General features: G+C 28.6%; 2 protein-coding genes across 8 annotated transcripts in view; one reads left to right on the top strand and one right to left on the bottom strand.

The window, feature by feature from the left end:
• The first annotated feature begins 31 nt into the window (after positions 1-31).
• On the top strand, positions 32-6752 carry LOC129962647 (cilia- and flagella-associated protein 97-like). Its single transcript, XM_056076529.1, has 2 exons — positions 32-1181; positions 5484-6752. The coding sequence occupies exons 1-2, from the start codon at positions 159-161 to the stop codon at positions 5727-5729; spliced, it is 1269 nt and encodes a 422-aa protein (XP_055932504.1). The 5' UTR covers positions 32-158; the 3' UTR covers positions 5730-6752.
• The window catches only part of LOC129962646 (probable cysteine--tRNA ligase, mitochondrial), a 29972-nt gene continuing 11406 nt past the window's right edge, over positions 3242-21807 (bottom strand). For 3 of the 7 annotated variants that reach the window (XM_056076526.1, XM_056076523.1, XM_056076524.1), the window contains exons 8-15: positions 19149-19280; positions 16742-16880; positions 16402-16624; positions 15251-15341; positions 14920-15002; positions 12187-12280; positions 9967-10055; positions 3242-4779 (exon numbers count right to left, since the gene is read on the bottom strand). In XM_056076526.1, the coding sequence (XP_055932501.1) occupies positions 4675-4779; positions 9967-10055; positions 12187-12280; positions 14920-15002; positions 15251-15341; positions 16402-16624; positions 16742-16880; positions 19149-19280 (956 nt within the window). In that variant the 3' untranslated portion in view covers positions 3242-4674. Of the gene's footprint in view, positions 4780-9771; positions 9880-9966; positions 10056-12186; positions 12281-14014; positions 14525-14919; positions 15003-15250; positions 15342-16401; positions 16625-16741; positions 16881-19148; positions 19281-21807 lie in introns of those variants that run through there. The other 4 variants (XM_056076527.1, XR_008783935.1, XR_008783934.1 and 1 more) reach the window with 4 other exon arrangements.

Genomic DNA, 21807 nt, shown 5'->3' on the forward strand with positions numbered 1-21807 from the left:
AACTAACGAGTCAATCAATATCTGACAGAACTGAAATGAAATCATCTCATACAAACAACAATAACGAAACTAAAGCTGAGGTCATGGCCCTCGATTTACATTGTATTCTGCTGTAATTTTATAGGTATTTTTGTAGCTATCATAACAGTGTAATAGCCATGTCTTTACGTGTTGGTCTAGGAGCTTCTCAAGCTGATTTAGATGTTCAAGGAGAAATTGATTTTGATTTTTTTGAAGCGAGTGATAATACGATTACCTCGAATAGAAATGCTTCTCTAGAAACTTCGACGGCTCTAAAATCGGAGCATCCTTTATCTTGCATTGCTTCTGATCATTTTGAAAACAGCTCTTCTTTAAAAAATGAACCGGAACATGCGAAAAGTGATTTGAATTCTGTACAGATCACGGAATCGAGCACAAGTTACAATTACAATAAGCCTCTAATAACAGTGTCTTGTGATGATGTTACTGGAGTTGTTCAAAAAACAACAATAGAAGCTGTCATTCCTACACCTTTCAGTTATAAAGACAACAAATGTAGCGGCGTGAGATCTTTAGAAACCAAGAAAATGAAGAAAGCATCAAGTCCATATTTGAAAAACAAAGTGTTCAAGGACGATATTGAAATATCTGACGACAGCTCTATTTCCAGTATGTCTTCCGAATCCATATCGTCTCTAAGTGAAGATTCATTTGAATATAACGATAGCGATTCTATGACTGATGTCAGCGCTTTAGCATCGCCATATACTAGCCATAGCCCTACAAATAATGATCAGAGAACCAAGCAAGAAAATATCACAAGTTGCGATGAAAGTAACGGAGTTAAAAAGGATGGCGTTAAATTCGTTGATGATTTGGATGGGCAATTGTGTGCAAAATGCAAAAACATTGACTTTCATGAATTAGTGAATGCTATGAATCGCCTTCAAATGAAGCAAAATATTAATATATGTGGAAGAAGTAAAAGTCCTGTAACACATAATGCAAAATGCAGAAAAAACTTTTCCTTCAGTAATGAGGAAGTGCGGAAAATTGATCTTGATAACCAAGTTCTGTTGAAGAAAATCGTAGCCCAACAGAATAGACCAAAATCTAATTATTTGCCTGCATCTCAAATTCGCTCTTCATCAGCAGTTAACAGGCAGAAACAACATCGTCAAATAGAATTAGAAAATTTGGTAAAAGCATTTTATTTCTCATTTTTAAATTTGTTTATATTGAATTATTTGTATACTTTACTAAAAGTCTTTTCTTCTTGTAACATTATTCCTTAATCCGTCTATGATTAACAGCAAAAAATAATTAATAGATTTTGTATTTAATAATATATAGGGCTTGATTTTCAAAAGTGATTTTTAAGTTATTAAGATATTATTGATCGAAAAAATCATGACACTTTTTGATAACCATACATTGTTGCCCTAGAATATTATACATCTTCTGATAAGAAATAGAATTGACTAGTTATTATACAATTTTAGTTTTATATGATTTAATTTTGGTTAAATTATATTTTAATTGTGAAATTCACAATTTGTGAAGTCCTTAGAGTTAAGGTGTTATAAATTTTTTCAATTACATTAGTGATTTTATATATTTTATTGGTCTTTATCATAATAATTTTAACAATGGCATTTTGTAAAATTTTTAATGAAAGAAAATTTATTTCTGAATTTTGTGATGATAGTTTTATTGTTTTAATAATTACAGATTTACTAATTTTGAAAACAATTGTTTTTCTCATTTTCAGACTATATTTCTAATTTATACAATATGAATAACAAAACATAGTGACTGATAATTATATGCACAATGCCGGAAGGATTTTTTTTTTCTTTTTTACATAGATTTTTAAAAGATTGGATTGAATGCAATGTTTATGAAAAATGTCATAGAATTACTTATTGAATGCAATAGCTCACAATGCATTTGAGAAGCAGCAAATTTATTTATTTATTTGTAAATAATCATATTTATAACTATTTCTAAATTCTTTCTTGGAACTTTTAGGAAAATTTGCCAGCCACATATGTCCATTTTTTTTAAAAACTTTAGCCAGTAATATGTTAAAATTGGTCAGTAATCTCTGTATTATCAGGAAATTTACCACACTTTTTTTTTCTCTTAATCTAGTTAGAAATAAATTAGCAAGATGTTTCATTTGCTGACTTCCGTCAGTAAGGGCTTATTCTTAGAATTGCAGTATTCCCTGGTATTATTTTTAAAATTTATATTATTGTTTTTAATATTGGACTGGTAACATTATACATATACCCCTTCAATAATAATGTAAAGTCAAATGAACTCCTATTTGAAAATTTGTTCATTTTGAAACGGCATTTTTAAGGGAACAAGAAGTATTTTCATCTATTAAAATATGAACATTTACATTTTTATACATCAATTATAGTTAGTATATGATGTAATGTTTTTGTTGTCAAATAAAAGAATTGAAGAAAAAATACTTTCAATTATAAAATGGTAGGCAAGACATAATAAAAATGAACTGGCCTTAAAAATACTTCTTTTAAAGTAGGAAACAACAAGCTGTTCTTTTTTTTTTTTTTTTAACACAACAAATATAATTGCGAAGGAAACGAAATCAATAAAATGATAATTGTGTGGGACGCGCTAATCATTCTATTTACTGACCAATTACATTAGATTTTTTTGTTGTTGTTGTTGATTTATGTAATTGTATCCCTGAAATCTGAATTTGAAGACAAGTCTTGTCATAGCCTAAAAATTCAATTCCTTATGTATTAAATAACCTATTCTATCTAATATATAATTCTCAAATTTCGTATGTGAAAATGTCCTCTTTAAACATCTATTTTCTTTATCTGTTTTGTAAAATATACTTTCTCTATCAGACATCATAACTCATTTCTCTGTATAAAAGCAGTATTGATTATGTAAATAGAATTCACATGATTTAAAATATTTTTAAAAGGATATTTCACATAAAGGTGCGTTGAAATAAACAAAGATGTTTTTCTTCCGCCTAACTAATGAATTGCATAAAAAAAGGCAGAAGAATTCTTGAAATCTTATTATTCATCTGCTGCAATATATGTGTGTGTGTGTTCTAACTTAACTTTGTGTGCTTATAGAAAATGTAACGTTTCACAAAATGCAAACTCCTACATATCATTTTAAAAAGAATTTAATGCTGATTTCAATACAAAAAGCAAAATTCAAATCTTTGCAATACAAAAAAAGTTGAGTGGCAATAATTATCGACATACATTAGATGCTGATGTCTGCAGTGATACTTAGTAGGGTAGCCTTTATTTTTTATTACAACTTCAATTTGATATTTAATTGAGCTGAATAGAGTTTTAAGCTCTTTCTTTGTTATTACAGGATTCCAGGAAACAATTATAGCCTCAATTAACGACTTATTTAATGTACGCTTCATATGTTTTCAAATGGTGCCATAAGTTCTCAATAATTTTAAAATCGGGACTGTTTCCTGGCCATGATAACAATTCGCTGCTGTTTGTACTAAAGCACTCTTCCAATATTTTTGCTGTATAGCAAGGAGATAAATCCTGCTGAAAAATAAATGATGCGCTGTTGGGAAAATAGATCACTGATGGGATGTGTAAATTTTGACTCTAGAATAGTATCAGTGTATTTTCTTACATTTAATGTCCCATCGATAACATGAAGGAGACCAATATCTTCTACTGACATGCATGACCAAATCATAACACTAACTGAATTTTTCATAGTTGCCTGAATGCAGTTAGAATATAGTTCTTCACCTATTCTATGTCTTACCTATTTTCACCATCACTACCGAATAACAATATGTTTGTTTCATCACTCCGAATAACTTGTAATTACTGATCATCTGCCCAATTAATGCATTCCTTTGACCACTGTAATTCTTTTATAAGCTGCTTGAATTGAGATAAGGATTTTATTCGTTCAATTCTACCTCTTAATCCAACATCTAATAATTTTCTCCTGATTGTTCTTGAATTGACATAAATGCCAGTATCATTAAATTGACTTCTGATGGTCGTTGATGATATTCTTCTATCTTGGAGACATAGTTTTTATTTTTCTGTCATCAACAGATGTGGTTCATCTTTTTGAGTCATTTCTTGCGTTGTTTTTTATTGAATTTGTCTCCTAATATCGTTGATAAAATTTTTGGATTCCAGATGTAGTCACTGAACCACTCACCTGTCTTGCAATTTCAGCATAGAAAAGACCACATTTCATGTATCATAATAATCTTAGTTCTCTTTTCAGAAGCCCAAATATTGTTACGAATTTCACCTCACCTCCGGGTTCTTTTGATAGTGGGTGTATGGTGTGAGAACACAATTAGCAGGCCTCAATAGAAAACAACGACGTTTATTTACACGAAGAACACGAGTACACAAAGACGACAAATATTTACTGTAGAGACAAACACAAGACAGCAGACAGTAGCCCACAAATAATAATCGTCCACAGTACACAAAGCGGCTAGACAGAATCCAGTAGGAGAAGGGATCCTCGGAGCTTCGCTCTACGGCCTCTCCAACGGCTGAACTTCTCACTGTCTCTTCCCGCTTTAGCTGTCCACTCACTACTTCTCATAACTGACTATTACACACAATATACGACGCTGTCTCCACAGTAGACAACAGGACTCGATGCTCACAGCTCAGCTCAGCATTCGCTCCTTCGCTCCACACAGCGTTGGCACTCCGCTGTATTCATCTTTGAATCCCAATTTTCAGATTTTAAATAGAAGCCTTCTTTTTTAGCGTTTAGCTGTAAAAGAAAATCGCATTTAAATATTTCATGAAACATTGAAAATAGATTGAATTTTAAAACTGCGAATTCTATTGTTGAAAACTATGATTTTTTAAAAAAATTAACTGCCGAAATTCAGAAGGAAAAAAAAAATTACGGCAAATTACTACCATTAAAAAAATATATTTTAAATTTAGAAAGGTGTAAAATTTATTTTTGTACAATAATATTCTCGGAAATAATCGCAGAAAGGCGACAAACTCTTGCTTAATTATTAATTAAAATTTCAAAAAAAATCGTTCCGAAGTGGTCATTTCCACTTTCCTATGTATAGATATATGCCAAATTTGGAAACTTTGTCAAACGATGTGGCCTGCAGAGCGTTAACACATATTTTCATCTTTAGTTAATAGTAAAAATAGAGATTGGTTAAAATGATGTAACAATAGAAACAATCTAATATGCTTGGGGGAAGAATTTTCCTTTATAGTATTTGAATAATCAAAGGAACTTTAGTGCTTATCTATTTATGTGGTTGGTTGTTTATGAACGAATAAACATAAATGCACCAATAAATTCCCGCGAGAAAAATTTTGGTAATGGGAGATATAATTAATATATTTTAGCTTCCAGTATTGTTAAGGTACCAGAACTATTATAATTTGAATTTCTATAACACTTTCTATGCATTTTATAAATTTCCGGACTTTTTCTTCATTTAGGCACTTTTGAAAAGATTGGAGTCCACAAAAGCTTCCCGAAGTCTAAGTCGATCCCATTTGCTTCGCGATTACGAACGAAGATCATCCGGAGTATTATCGAGAGCATCGTCCCGCTCTTCATATCCCAGCAGCTGCCAAGTTTCTCTGAGGCACTCAAATTTGTCTTCAGGCCGCTCCAGTTCGATTAATATGAAGTCACCCAGTCACACTTCTTTATTTCGCTCACGCTCAGCCACAGCCAATTAATTTATACAGAAAAAATCCTTTCGTATACTCATATTTTGTAATTCAGCCGTATGTTGAAAGCAGTTAGACAGTAGTTTCTTTTTATAATGAAGTTGTTTTAAAAATGTCTGCAAGTTAAAATTTTTATAAAAATATGTGTGTCATCCAGATGAAATCATTATATTTCTTTTGAAATATACTTAGTTTCCGTTGCCTTTTCATTGAAACTTTACAATGCACCTGTCTTTTTTTTATCTTCTTATTTATTTCTTTGATTTTAAATGTAGGGAACAGTGGCAGCTCATGCATTTGTAACTTGGGATGCATAACCTATTCTACATTCAACACTAATCTATTTTCCTGTAATTTAAAATGAATGCCCTTTGCTTATTGTATCGATGCAGTAATAGAAATCAATACTTTTTTTTCCGCTAAGAGGTGTAAGTTTTTTTGGCTATGATTTCCCTTGATATTGTATATTCTAAAAAAATCTAATTAGATAATTCATATTGCATGTAAACTTTAAATAAATTAGTGATTTTACTCGTAAGCTCAAAAAAGTCAGAGAGGTGCTTCAATTCCATAGTGCCTCCTCTGTATGTGCAACCCTTGTGTTAGAAATGCAGCAAGATTGATTAAAAATGAATAAGTCCTGAATGTATTGTTTTAATGTTAAAAACATTTTTCTAAATTATCTAGATTTTTTTTGTGGTCATTTTTAAATGAAATGGAAACTGAAATTTCATTAATTGTTTTCTGAACAGTAAGTTTATAAGAATATGTATTATGTATAGTTGAATTCACCATAAAGTATTTATTCTTATCTACCTTTTCTTTATAATGTTGTTTGTTAATTCTCCTAATTTAGATAAGGAATCATGCATCTACAATGTATAAAAGTGAAAAAATTTCATATGTTTCAATACATGTCTCTGTATAACTCTTTTGTATTAATAAAGCTGTGTTGTGTAATTCTGGGAACAATCTTAAGCAATATTTTGAACAAAGATATTCACAAGTATATTTAAGGTAGAAGAATTTTAGCATCATTTAGTAGTTTGATTTTTAAATGCATGTACTTTTTTTTTTTTTTTTTTTTTTGAACTAAGAATAGACCTTAAATGCAAATACTGTCTTTGAGTTTTATTTTATCTAGCATTTGTTTTTAAACGTAATAAATGTGTATTATACATCTTAATTGTTTTTCTGTCTGACAAGTTTGAATTAAGTAAATGTTGAATCTTTAAAATACCATTTCAAAATAATTCTTTAATATATTTAAGCAAAGTAAATATAACAAGACCAAAAAAGAAAACATTTTTTTTTCATTGTCTTTTAGCAATAACTTTATAAAAGCTGTGCATTCATTCCAAACTAAAAAAATTTTAAATGTTATAGTCATAAAATGTATCTGAAATATTTTGCATATTTTACTTTGAAACAACTATCTCAATATATAGCAATGCTGTATTAAGAATTAAATTAAATAGTTATATATTTTGGGCTCAACAGCAAATTAGATAATAAATTTATCAGATTAAGTCAATTAGGGTAATTGGGAATGAATTACAAATGCTGCCATTTCTTTCAGCTTAAAATCAAAGTATGAAATGGAAGTTTATAATTTTGTGTAAAATAGTCATATTTTACAGGGCTTATTAAGTAATGCCTTTTTCAAAAATTATTAATTAGTCAGCCTCATTTACAAGAATTTTCCAATTGTCTCAAAGTATGAGGTAATTAGGATTTTTGGCTTCTTATCACAGTATCAAATAGATTTTGAGTGAATATAGTTAAAACAATGGAAAATTGTTGTATATTGCTTTATAATACAATTTATTGCTTGTTTCACATATAGGTATTTTTTTTACTGTTTTTCAACAAAAAATAAATAACTTCTATTTTATGGAATACAATATTTAAATACCAATTATTTATTACATTTAATTTGAAATAATTTTATAACCACTGTTTCCAGTTTTGTCAGAGTTAAAAAAAAATAAAAATGGTTGAAATATTATGAAACAAAAATGCATAAAAATCAATAAAAACTAGTAATTGAAAGTAGAACTTCCATTTCAGAATGATTAATCTGCTGTTCACTTATTTTACTTTAGTACATACACATTTTTAAAGACAATTCTGAATTACCAACAATCTAAATTGTATGATATAACTTATCTCATTGAAGGAATTAACAAAACATTAAAACAAATTATTAAGCATTAAAACAAATTTTGATTTATCCCTATCAGCATTCTTCAATCTGTTACGTCCAATTGAACAACTCCATCAATGCTATTGAAATGGGTCTATATTTTGACATTCCAACGTTATTAATCAAATCATGCATATTTGATTCTAATAGCCACAGGTATTCCAATTAGCCAAGTTAATTACTTCCCCTTTCTCAATGACTTCTATTTCATTAAAACTATCATCTTCAGGTTCCTCAACCAGCATCAAATTTTCTTCTTCCTTGATATCAGTTTCCTTGTTTTCTTTCAAACCAAATGTCAAATCATTATTAACAATCAACTTTCTTATATAAAAAGTAATACTTAAACAAATTAAATAGTCGATTTTTTAAACATAATTTGGTTATTTGACATTAAAAATTAGAACACTAAATAGACTACATGGAACTACCATGTTTCTAGATTTTATATTAATTCTAATATAATATACATATAAATACATAAAAAAAATTACCTTTATTACTTAGAAATCTGTTACCATATGTACTTTGATGAAATTATTTAAGGTAATGAAAAACATTAATTAGTTTCTTGGGAAAAAAGCTAAAAATGAAATTTTCTCATAACTTATGTTCTATGAATCAAATGCACAACCCAGAAACTTATCTTATATATAAAGATAGACTGCAGTGTAGAAAAAAAGAAAGAAGAAAATGAAACCAAAGAAACCTTTTACACAGACAATACAATTTATCATAACCTTTTTGAACACAGTTAAAACTAAAGTAATCAAATATTTAATGCTTTTAAAAGTGGAAAAATGTTTCTTCTAATATCTTAATGACAGCATATATTTTCTAGTTAGCTGCGATTTTGCCAGTGCACTCTGCAGTTATCATTTCCAATTATCTTATCAAACTGTACTTGCAATAAATAATATAATAAATATATTTAACATAATGTTCATCATCGTGTGTAATGCTTAGTAGAATTCAAAATATTACTGTTTCTTTGATTTGCATCAAATCCCAAATTCTGACTGAGGTTAGCTCTGTAATATTTATTATTTTATATTTATGCTGATTCATTATATTTTTCTTTCACGGACCCAACTTGAAGGTTATCCCTGATATTTCCTTTCAGCATTTTTTAATTTCATATTCAAAATAGCATTTTTTTTCTGATTGTTTGAGAGCATTACTGATAGAGAAGATTCCACTGGAAGGAAAGGAAACTTCTTATGTTTTTTATATTTAAATCTAAAGTGCACTGCAAATAAGAATTTTTATTTCTGAAGGATTCTAGATATGTGCATTGTATTTCTTACTACTTCTTTTATTAAGTAATCAATCAGATTTAAGATATTATTAACAGCCCAACTAGATGAGCACATCTAGTATATGATATTTGCTATTTGTAATTATTATATAAAAAATATAACTTTATATGTCCTGACTTAATAAATAAAAGATTTTATACATGCACACTTTCTTCAGTTTCTCACAGCATTGCATTTTCTCAGTTATGGAACAATAATGATTATTAGTTGACTGAATGATCAATAAGAAATGGATGTATGGTAGATTTAAATGAACTCAACATGCATGTTGTGCTTCTGTGATTATTTTTTAAAAAGGCTTTTGCAATGAATACTCATTTTTCTTGTCATCTGACATTGAGTCATCACTGTATTGTATAGACTACAGCACTCCTACCACTACTGTACGGTTCTACCATTGTTTAAAAACTAAATGTAAAGTGATATCATTGTTTAATTTAAGCAAGATGTTTATAGTTATAAATATTTAATGATTTTCTTAGAAATTTATAAGCTGGATTAAAAAGTCACATAAAAGAAAGAGACAAAAAAAAAATTGTAATTTATTTAATAATTTTGTCTGCACAATATAATCAAGTTGACACAAACTTATACTTCACAATTTAAGACACCAAGTTGAAGTTCCTTTTCGATCCTAGATATTAAAATAGAAACAAATACAAATGATTCATGAATTTCATGAATTTATTTTATCAAATAAATTAATACAAAACCAACTAACCTTTATGGCTATTCCATGCTTCTCAATAGATGATCTTAATTCATCACAGAATGTTAATAGATTTGTACGTTCACTGCTTTGACCTTTATCTTATTAAAAAAAAGCAAATATTTTTTCATCATTTAAAGCAAAAAGAAAAATTGTTTAAAATAATTTTTCAAATGACAGTAATAGTATGAAATGAAGCATGAAACAAATATAAGCATAGGAAAATTTTTAAAAGGCACCTAATAGAATATAGCAATGCAAAATATATCCAAGAAATACTGGTTTTAAAAATTAAGTATAGAAATTGGGACTTCCATTATTTTTGAAAAATACAAAAATTAACTAAAAGAAATATTAATTTATAATCTTTCCCATTATTACTTTAAATGTCTTTGGCAGGCCACCTAATTTTTAATAATAAATTGCCTTTATAAGTTCTCACTTTTTTGCAAACTAATGCTCATACACTCACTTCTTCTCTTTTAATTTGTTCAACACATAACAAATCAAATCAAAACACTATTTGTTTTAGATTTTCTTTCCTTTGTCCCCTCAATTATTTCTTATTAGTAAGGAATGAAGCAGATTGGGTAACAAATATGTTTTTATTGTGTTTTTTGGGTAAAAAGATGTTTCATTCATTTCTTCAGAGAAAATTATTTTTAATAATTTATTATATCTAATCATCATTAATTGGATATAAAAATCACTGAAACTGTAAGTCAAACTGGAATATCTTGTGATATGTAAAAATAGAACATTTTATTCACATTTTTAAAAAAAGCCAAATTAATTGAATGCAGTGATACATATATTGTGCTCCTCTCCCTAGCCCTGATTCACATTAGAATGGTGATAAAATTATGTCTTGATGTCATAAAATGGTTATGTGCAATTCTATGAGACCACTTTTTGTATATATTATATTTGTATATATTTAAGTTTTAATATGCAAGAAACAGAATAAAGACAAACATGTATTTTGTAAAATAAGCTATCTGTTTAAACTAAATTAATTTCAAAATGAAACAAACAATGAGGACAAATCAAAAGTATTCTACTATTCGACGTGACAATAGAATTCAAAACAAAATAATAGGAACACCTGTTTTTAGATAAATCTTATATCAACTGTCCAATAGAAGTTTTTCATGTATCACAACCATCTGCCAGCAACAGGGAAGGTATTTGATAGCATATCCCATGTGAGAGTTGTCTGAGAAAATTCCAGCATTCCCAGCAAGGTGCCTTTGTACTTAATGTGCAAAGAGCCATGCTCATTGGAATTCATTTCACTGAAGTGCTCAAAACAACTAACCATGTTAGTAATCTGAATCAAGCATTATGACAGTTAACACAGAAAACTTATCCAATAGAGTTCGGAAAATGGGTCAAGACAGGTGAGCGTTGAAGTAGTGCAGATGAACACCTATCTTCAGAAACCCGGCATCTATTCAATAGGAGCTGCTTCCAGAAACCATTCATGGCAGAGTGAGCATCCCAAAGTCATTAATATCACCATGGAATGCTATGACGTGACAATAATAATACCAAAACGTAATACAACAGCAATGAGAACAAATTATCTGGTCTCACGAATCATAATTTATATTATTTTAGACCTCAGGAAATACGATGGACATTGGAAAATTTTTTGATGTTCACTATCTAGTTCCTATTGTGAAGCATGGAGAGGACTTTGTGATGACATGGAGTGTACTTTCTTGACAGGAATTAAAATTATTCATTTTGCTGAGAAGGAAGACCATGGTTGAGAATTACTGCAGTATTCCTGTAGATCAATTCCACATTATGCTTCAGATTAGGTTTCCTGGGAAACATCCTCTATTCTAAGATGACAATGTTGCTCACTGTGTCCAATGATTAGATGTGCATTATAATAAAATGGAACATCTTGTGGTGTTCTCAGAATATGACATGAAAATCATTGAACCTTTCTGGGGTTGCTTAGAAAATGAATCATGTGCACATTATCAAAATTCGAGACTATTTTGCAAGAGGAATGACTGAATTCTATGTCTTATCTTTATTTATCAATCCCACATTAGATGCAAGTTGTAATTCAGGCAAAGGGTGGCCTAGTCCCCTACTACTAATAATTTTTCAATTTTCTCAGATGTTCCTATTATTTTGTTTTTCTTGTTCATTAAATAATTTTGTGCCTAAGTATATTACACATATATTTAAATTAATGCATTTTAAAGTATTTACCATTAGAATTTTGAATTATAGAACAAAATTTGTAAGACTGCTGGTAAGCCATATCAACAGCTTGAATAATAGAAGAAACATCTGTCGATAATTCCTAAAAGTAAAATCCATTTTTTAAAATGTAGAAAGCTTCGACTTAATTTGATAAGTATTAATAAAAAGAAAATACATATTACTAGAACTTCAATTTAAGTGCTAGATGTCATGAAATGAACAAAATTCAAATAAATATTTTGATTTACACATACAGGGTTAGCAAGAAATAAGTTACCCACTTCAGAAGGCTCTAAAATGTGTTCTATTGATCCAAATGAAATAAAATTTGAACTACAGATTGTTGAGTGGATGCACTTTACATTTATTTAATAAAAAAAATTAATACAAGATTCACCATTAGGTGGCATTGTAGTACACGTAAAACCATTTAATATGGTTTATAATTGTTAAGTAAAGTAAAATTAAAATTGCTCATTATGTCCTTCATTTTCAACAATATGCTCTAACTGGAAAACCATATTTTCTATAGGTGACCGGAGTGAGTCTGCCAGAATATTAAGAATATGATGTCGAATGTTGTTCTTCAGATCTGGTAGATATGATGACTTTTAACGGTAGATATTGTCCTTCAAATAACCCCATAACCAAAAGTCGCAAGGGGTGATGTCGGCGAGCGAGGTGGCCACTCTATTGGGAAATGACGGCTAATAACTCATGCTTCTGTGAAATGCTGTACACGACGATCAATATAAGGTGGTGCACTATCCTGCATGAAAATGACATCTTGAAGGCATCCATGCTGTAGAAGAGTTGAGATTACAAAATCCCTCAGCATATCATGGTACCATTGTCCTGTGACCGAACAGGTTTGGATTCTATTTGAAGTTATCTGTTCAAAGAAATTTACGGTCCAATGATAAAGGTAGCCGTAAAACCACACCATACTGTCACTTCTTCAGGATGCAAGGGTTATTTCTGGATAACATGAGGGTTTTCCTATGCCCAAATTAGACAGTTGTGAGTGTTAACTTGCCCACTAAGGCAAAAGAGGACCTCATTACTCACAGAATGTTCCATGGTCAAGTTGTGTCAACCACCATTCCAGCAAGGAACTGAAGTGCAAAAGTTTTACAGACCTCTAAGTCCCCGTCCTGCTACAGGTACACAGACTTGATTTTATATGGATAAAAATGCAAAATCTGCCGTACGATTTTTCGTACAATTGAATACGCACATCCAGAACACAGGAAACAACTGGCAAACTCACACTATTATGAGGCAACTGACTGCTGGCTTCAACGAGCGCAGTCGCAACATTTTCGACGCTGGAAGACAGCTTTTTTTTTTCGTACTCTACCAGAAAGAATGCCAAGTTGTCCAGTTTTTTTCAAATTTCTGCATCATCTTGAATAGGGCGCCTGGAGACATTGGGCATCTTGTCGTATCTTCTTCATATGACGCAATTCCTTTAGAGCTGCTATGAGTTTTGTTAGTTCTGGTAGAACAATTTCACCAGTAGTCCTTTTTCTTGCAACGTATGCATGATAAACATAGAAGAAACTAATATTCGTACAGAATTCGCCTTATTTTTATCCAAAGAAATATGGTAATAGACATGCACTGTAATGCAAATTATGTTTCACATTTTCAATATATGCAAATAAATGCCATTTGTGTCACAGTGCCATCTATTGATGAATTTTTGTACTAAATTTTTTAAATTCATAAATGTAAAGTGCATCATCTGAATAATCTGTAGTTCAAATTTTATCTTATTTGGACCAATAGAATGCATTTTAGACCCCTTTGAAGTGAGTAACTTATTTCTTGCCAACCGTGTACTTAATCTTAAATAGAATTAAAATGAATTTAGAAGTTGTAAATGTTTGAAAACGTTGAAAGACATTTTAAAAATTTCAAAGTTGTAAGCACTAAATCTGAAACATATTTAAAAATATACTAAAAATATCAGGTTTTAAAAAGGTTATTAAAAATGTTATAATAATTATACAAAGAGAAATTAGAAACATAACAGAAAGCTCTTTTACGTACACCTAGTCCCACATACACAATCATATTATTTTAATCAGAGATGTAACATAAACTTGTTTGAGAAGATGCTATTAAAACTAACTGTATTATAACTGATTTTTTTTTTATAGTTGCTTCACCAAGAAAATTTAATTTACATATAAATTTTCAATTAACTTTTTTTATAAGTTTAAAAATATCCAATGGTGAATTTTCGACTAGGCAAACCAGGCAGCTATCTAGGGTCACTAGGTAAACAAGAAATTGCAGGTAGATCCATTATTAACAACCAATTGGCAAATCAATCAATCTGTAAAGAAAACAATTCTATGAATTTTGAAATATTAGGATAATATTGATATTTTGTCAAGCATAATTGGTCCCATTACTGAATGTTTCATTACATTTCCCTTTTTATTATAATATTTATAAGCATGCTTAAATAGCATTGTACACAAATTTGGAGCACATACAATCAAAAGTCATAATACATAAATTTATTTATATAAATTTTCGAAAGTCATTAAAATAAGCTAAATTATTAGTGAAATTAAACTGTTTGTCAGTTTATTAAAAGTAGGGCCTCAAAATGCCTTAATTTGCACAGGAAATGTCTAATAAACAGTAATGGATGATATTTTGGGCATGGATAATAGTTTACACAGCATATCTAGTCAATGCTGATCACATTTCATTAAAATTTACCTTCATATCATCAATTAGATTGATTCTTTGTTGGAAGGAAGTGTAATTATTTTCAATATAGTCAGCAGGTCTTGAAATTTGGCCTAAAATAACATAGAATACAATCATATTTCAATTAATGAACATGAATGCTGCAGTAATATAGAAAAATATTTTTGATTTGACATAATAAATCAACAAGACAAGAAGTTGCAGCACTATAAGGAAATAAACAATGGATTTTGCAAAAGAAATTGAAATAAGGATTGAAAGAAAACAATGTATTATTTGTGATGCAAGAAGAAAACAGAAATATTTTTAGAAAGCAAAACTATTATTTGTTCATACGTACTTATATCAATCTGATAAAGAGCAAATAGTCTGATCTTATTACGAAATTCATTGACAGCATCCATAAAATGTACAAAACTTCTGCTCAACTTCTATATAAAACAAAATGAAAAAGATAATCCATTTTAAATATAACAAATAAAAAATATTTTAGCTCAATATTGCATTTTTATCAATATGTATCAGTATGCATCATGATGTAAAATATTTTAGTATAATAAATTTTGGTTAAGAAGAATTTTGAAGACATAATTCATATCTTAGTTTAATAATATTAAAATAAATCATATTCATGAAAAATACAAATTAATATGTTACCCAACACGGTCAATTCCATCATAAAAAACGATAGTTTTACATACAAGCTCTATTGGATGCTGAATGGATGTCAGACTAATGACCCTAGATTTGGCAACAAAATGAATAATACTAGAATCTTCAGGAATTTCAGCAATAAGAGATGAATTATGTTGATCCTTCGAGAACCTTCTGAGCCCTTCTACGAAAACTATAAAATCCAGCAGACTGAGCTGGAGTCAGTGTGTGCTGAATTGTATAAATAGTTAGCAACAAAACAGTTGGATCAGTCCAGCAAAATGCAAGCACTGAGTGGAGCTCAAGCAATTGAGAATTGAGCCCTGTGCTGACTTGGAGTCTAGTATTGAAGCAGCATCAAGTTGTATGCTGAGTAGCCAGTTATATAGTAATGAGTCAGCAGCTGAGTACAGCTAAAGCGAGGAGACAGTGGAGAATTGCAGGCATTTAGACAGACTTTAGTGAATAGCTACATGAATCCTCTCTTTCTGCTGAGTTCCGTCAGGCGACTTTGTGTGCTGTTATGGTTTTTTTTACTACCAATTACTACTTTGTGAGCTGCTATTTGTTGTAAATGCCACTGTGTATGTCTTGGTTGTGTTTTGTCGTCTGTGTATTCATGTTAATAAATGTTATTTGTTTCCAAAGCTGTTGACTTTTCCGCCATTATCAACTATAGCAAACCTGTTGTATTAACAGAATTTTGCAAGCAGAATTTCTGTAACAATATATTATTTCTGTCTAAATAGTACATTAGCGTTTTTAATAATAAAATTTCTCATTGCTGTTACAGAATATAATGGTAAGGAATAAAGCAGGTGATTTTTTTGAAATTACCTTCTTACACATAACATTAACCCCAAAGATTTCTAACATCCGGTCAATGTAGCTGGCGCAAGCTGATAGAACAGTGACATCATTCTTAAAAACAAAAGAATGATTCGAAGATTGAAGGCTTTCATTGACTGAATCAATTAGATTTGTCAGGCAGAGGATAGCCTGAGAAGTGTTGAAATCATCAGCAAGTAGAGAAATGACTTGATCTTTTGTGCTTTGCAATCTATGCTTAAGAGAAAAACAAAACATTTTAGAACTGTGCACAGAACCAAATTCAAAACAAATTTTTAAAAAAGTATCGGAATAAAAACTGCATTATAATGGAAAACAAATATTATACCTGGATAGCAATTTGTCTTCATCAATAAATGGTACGCTTATTTCTCCATTACTATATAATTCCATTTCATTGATAAAATTATGAAATTTTTGATACAATCTTTTTGCTCCAAATACAGTTTTAGAACAATACAGAATATCTGAAAAAAAAAATCAAAATTTCTATATATTAATTTTCTGTTTCTTTATTTTAATATTACAAATGTATAATTTTTTTTCACAAATCATTATTTAATTTTAATTTTAAAATCTTTATTTTAATGAAACTTAAAGCATGATGTCATTGTATTTTTATAAATTAATATAAACATGTAAATGCACACATTTAACAATTTCTCTGGGAAGTTAGCAGTCATTTAAAAGCATTTTTGAAAATAACAATAATAATAATAAATAGTTAAAATTTCAAACTAAAATTTTATAAATGATTCTGTGAAATTTTAGAGTACCATAGTGATGCTGCTATAGTGTATTATAGTGAGTACTATCTTAAGCCTACATTTAGTGATGGTTCTTGGCACAATGCTACAGGGAATTAATTACATATGCAATATAGACCCAGAGAGCTTCAAAAATCTATTCAATGCTAAGTCAATCATGCATTTACAATACAAGGGTAATCAACTTCCTCAGATAAATTTTTGTTCTCATTTCTATTTCTTTAAAAATAAATGCAAACAGCCAAAAAAACAAAATATTGGAGTAAAAAAGCTCTACTGTGATACAAATATATCAATATTGCAAGTTACACATGAAACTCATGTAATCTACACAGAACAAAGTAAGTGAAAAGTCTCAACATTATTTTGATGATACATTCACTGCTCTCAGAATGCCGTTCATTACTGATGTAATACTAGCGAAATGGTTTTCTTTGAGGGAGAAGTATTTATTGTCACATTCAGTACCAGATAAGGTGAATAAGGAAAACATGTATGATCCTGTTGTCTAAACAGGGCTTGAAAGAATGGATATAAGATGAATAACGCACAAGGTTAGACGTTCACTTTTGAGATTTTTCTGTTTGAGAAAAAAACCTTTTGAATTGTTTGAAGTTGGAAGTAACCTGAACTCTCATTGGTAGAATGTTTGACATATTTCACACAACATTACAATGATGCCTTACAAATTGTTAAAAGAATGAGTTTATATATTTACAGACACCAAAGTGTTAGCAGAATCGTGAAACTGAAAGGCACAGCACTTTTGCAAAGACATAATATTTACGAAGAGGAGATTTGGCAGAGATAGAAAAATTCAAGAGAAGCAATTTTTAATTTCTAGAGATGGAAATATCAAAACATTTTCATTCCTCATGCACCAATAAATCAGATAATACTTTTTTTTTTATTTGATAAAAGATATTTATAAATAACTATATTGAATATAATATTTTTGAAACTGAATAATGATAGAAATATGCCTAGAAAACAAATATGTTTTAAATGCTTACAAAAAAGAAAATTTTAAAAAAGACAAGGCAAGACAATATTCAGTAAACTAAGCTGTTGATATGGTTTTAACTAATGTAAAAGAAAGTCAATGAATGTAACAAAAATATATTATTTGAATGATTTACATGTTGATTCACATCTAAAAAAAAACTTTGAAGCACAAACATATAAAATAATTTTTGTTCCTGAATTTAATCATATTCACCTGGATACTTTAGATTTGAATTTCAGAACATAAATATAATAAAATAAAAAATTAGTTATTTTAATCATAATTTAACAATTTTCTTTTGTGTGCATTCTTTATATACAACATAGTACAATAAGTAAACTTTTCACTTATTTTCATTTGGTACATAAATGATAACTATCTTAAATGTAACTAACTCAAAAATATTTTAGAAGACAACAATCACAGCAAATTTTGAAAAATAATAATATGTTATTGTCATGATTATAAGAATTAATATTTTTTGGCACTCATCTAAACGAGATGCTTTTGCCAAAAACACCCCATACCAATTTTAAATAGTTAGTATGCAATACATTTGACTTAAATATCTTAAATCAAGAATAACTCTTTTTAATCTTAATCTTCCAATTAGATTCCTCAATACTTAAACCAAAAATATTTAAGAATCTATATTAAAATTGTGCTGTAAACATTTCTGAGAGCCCAAATAGTTAACCAATATCTGCAATTAAGCAGTGACTAACTGCTTAATAATGGCCTATATATATATATGTTTGTGAAGAATCCAAATAAATGTGAATTATTTAAGATCCTACCTTTTTGTCAATCAATTTTTTGCTATATTGGTGGCAAAAATTTAAATTTCAGAAACAGCAAGAGATTTTACAGAAATTAAAAAGTTTCGCAACAATATTTTTAAAGAGACTGAACAAAAAAAAAAAAAAAAAATTTAGACATAGAATTCTTGAATTAGAACTCACTTTTGCGATAAGGGGATTGAAGACACAAAATACGAAAATCATTTGTTGAATGCTCACGCAAAAATTCCTTTATAGATACAGTGTTCTTGATTGATTTGGACATCTTTATTTCATTTCCTACTTGTAACAGACCTGAAATGATATAAATAATTCAAATATCATGACATTACAGCATTAATCAGTTATTTCTTATGTGATATGGATAATCTAACTGATGAAAGTAATTTTTTCAGTAGAGACATTCCTGTGTCCTTCATTTTTTTTTTTTTTTTTTTTTTGAAATTTTAAGAATGTACCAATAAGAAAAATTCAGATTAGGCTGATGGAGCATCATTATATAAAAAATATTTCATTGGTTTTATAAACAATTTAAAAACTGAAACATTATACATTTTTTAAAAATTATTTTTTAGAAAAATTGAACATGTATAGTAAAATCTACAGAAAAAAAAATTGAATTTTTATAAACCTGTAAATCATTGGCTCTTCAACTACTACTTTCTTTCTTTCTAATTCTTTGAAAATATTCTATTTTATTCATTGCATTTTACATAACTAAAAGAAATAGCTTAAAAAAGTAGAGATTTTAAATAGCAAAATCTTTTATTAAAATTTTAAAGAAGTTTATTGCTTGGTCTCATTTAAAGTTTGTACATCTTATTCTCATAAAATTGCTTTTTTTCTCATTTAAACAATAATATTTATATATATAAACTTATAATATAAACTTAATATAAACTTATAATCTTAAATTAAAAAAAAATTTAATGGGTCAATTATATTTTTGACTTATGAAGGAACTTATTATATTTTTGACTTATGAATGTAATCTTATTTACAAGAAAAACTTATTATCTTGTGAGGCTTGAATGGACTATTGCTATTGCAATATTAATGTTGCATTTCATTTCAGAGAACTGTCATTGTTATTATTTTTTTCAGCGAATTACATAACTAAGTTTTCTTCCTTTTTTCATATTTTATTTCAACAGAAAAATATGAATCATTTTAACAACTCACTGAACGATATAACTTCAAAATTTTATACTGATGGCCAAGAATATGTGACCGATTTTGTTTTTTCAATCAGTATAGATAGGTCGAACTTTTTATAATTTTCTCAGAACAAAAACATACATCAATTTTTATCAAATCAAGCATGAAGTAAAAAAGAAGAGTTCATTCAAAGTTTAATTTACACTACAAAAAAATACATCTTATATTATTACAAATGCAACTAATGATTGTATACGAAAAAATACTCTTTCATTATATTTAAAAGGATTGTTATAATTAAAGTACTGCCATTCCAGAGATTCTAAAGTCGGTTTTATGGTTTCTAATGAAATATAATCTCATCAGCATGTAATAAATGAGACGCAATCTCTGAAAACTGAAAAGCAAATTGTAACAATTTAGTCAATACATAGTGCAGTGCCAATATTTAAGGTGATTTTTACTGACTTGTTGATAAATAAATCAAGAAAAACCTTTTATCATTATAATTACAATTAAAATGTCAGAAGAGCCTACAGAATAGGGAAATTTTAACTATAACAGTTGAGTACCTTTATAATAAGAGCATATTTTTTGAGAAATCAACATTCACAGTACCCATTACATGTTTCGTAAATGGGATAAAATATTAGAAAGTTTTCATTTTAATAATAATAAAAAAATTTTTTTTATTTATTTAACAACAAATCTGTTAAAATTATCTTTAAAAAATTGTACCTACTGCCAAAATTTTGCTTTCTTTTCTTTCTTCTTCCCCCCCCCCCCCCAAGAGTGCATCATTTACATTACATGCTAGCAAAATTCTATTTCGTTGAAAGCCACAGAACCCATTCTAGAGCTTTATGAATAGACGAATTTAAATTATAGCAACATATATATAAAATTTTTACTTGAAGTTTCCCTTTTGTTTGTAAATGTATAAAATATTTGTAACATTTATATGTACATATATAATATAGACTGCACATTATTTATGTGTAAAAAAATAAATCTCATATATATATATCATATTCATTAATAATAAAAGAAGTGTGTAAATCAATTGAAGTTACAGTTTTACAAGTAAAATACAATGAAACTAGCTCTATCATATCTGAAAAGTAATAAATACATATGAAAATGGGAAATATAAATATTCACAGAATCTTAAAACATATATTTGCAATTTTACAGTGTAAAATACTTAAAATACAAGGTGTAAAATACTTTAAATATATTTTGCAGCTTTAAAAAAAAAAGATAGTGTTATTATAAGTGCTGTACAGAACCGGCCTTCCTTATAAAGATAATTGGGCACAAAAAACCCTTTGGGGCACTAAATTTTTTGGTAAAGCAAATATATATATATATATATATATTAATAGTGTATATTTATTTATGCATTATTTTGTTTCTGCTACTAATTACTTCAGAAAAATTACAATTTTTTGCAATTTCTTTTTCAGTACATAATATAATCAGTGCATTTAAGCATTCTGTACTTAACTTCACCTTCTTTGTTGATTTTAATTTGCAGAAAGCACTTGCTATAGTAACTGGCAATATAAAGAAAAGTTTTAACACAGTTAATACATTTAGAAGTAACTTATTAAAATTATTATTTAGTGAGTATTACAGTATGTCTTGTGCATTATTTACATAT

The sequence above is a fragment of the Argiope bruennichi genome, chromosome 3 (assembly GCF_947563725.1).
Source record: "Argiope bruennichi chromosome 3, qqArgBrue1.1, whole genome shotgun sequence".
In the NCBI taxonomy this organism is placed as follows: Eukaryota; Metazoa; Arthropoda; class Arachnida; order Araneae; family Araneidae; genus Argiope; species Argiope bruennichi.

Excerpts from the sequence above, each read along its gene's own strand:
- LOC129962647 (XM_056076529.1), top strand. The coding sequence starts at position 159 with ATGTCTTTACGTGTTGGTCTAGGAGCTTCTCAAGCTGATTTAGATGTT. Across the intron at positions 1,182-5,483 it reads AAATAGAATTAGAAAATTTG|GCACTTTTGAAAAGATTGGA; the intron begins GTAAAAGCATTT and ends TTCTTCATTTAG.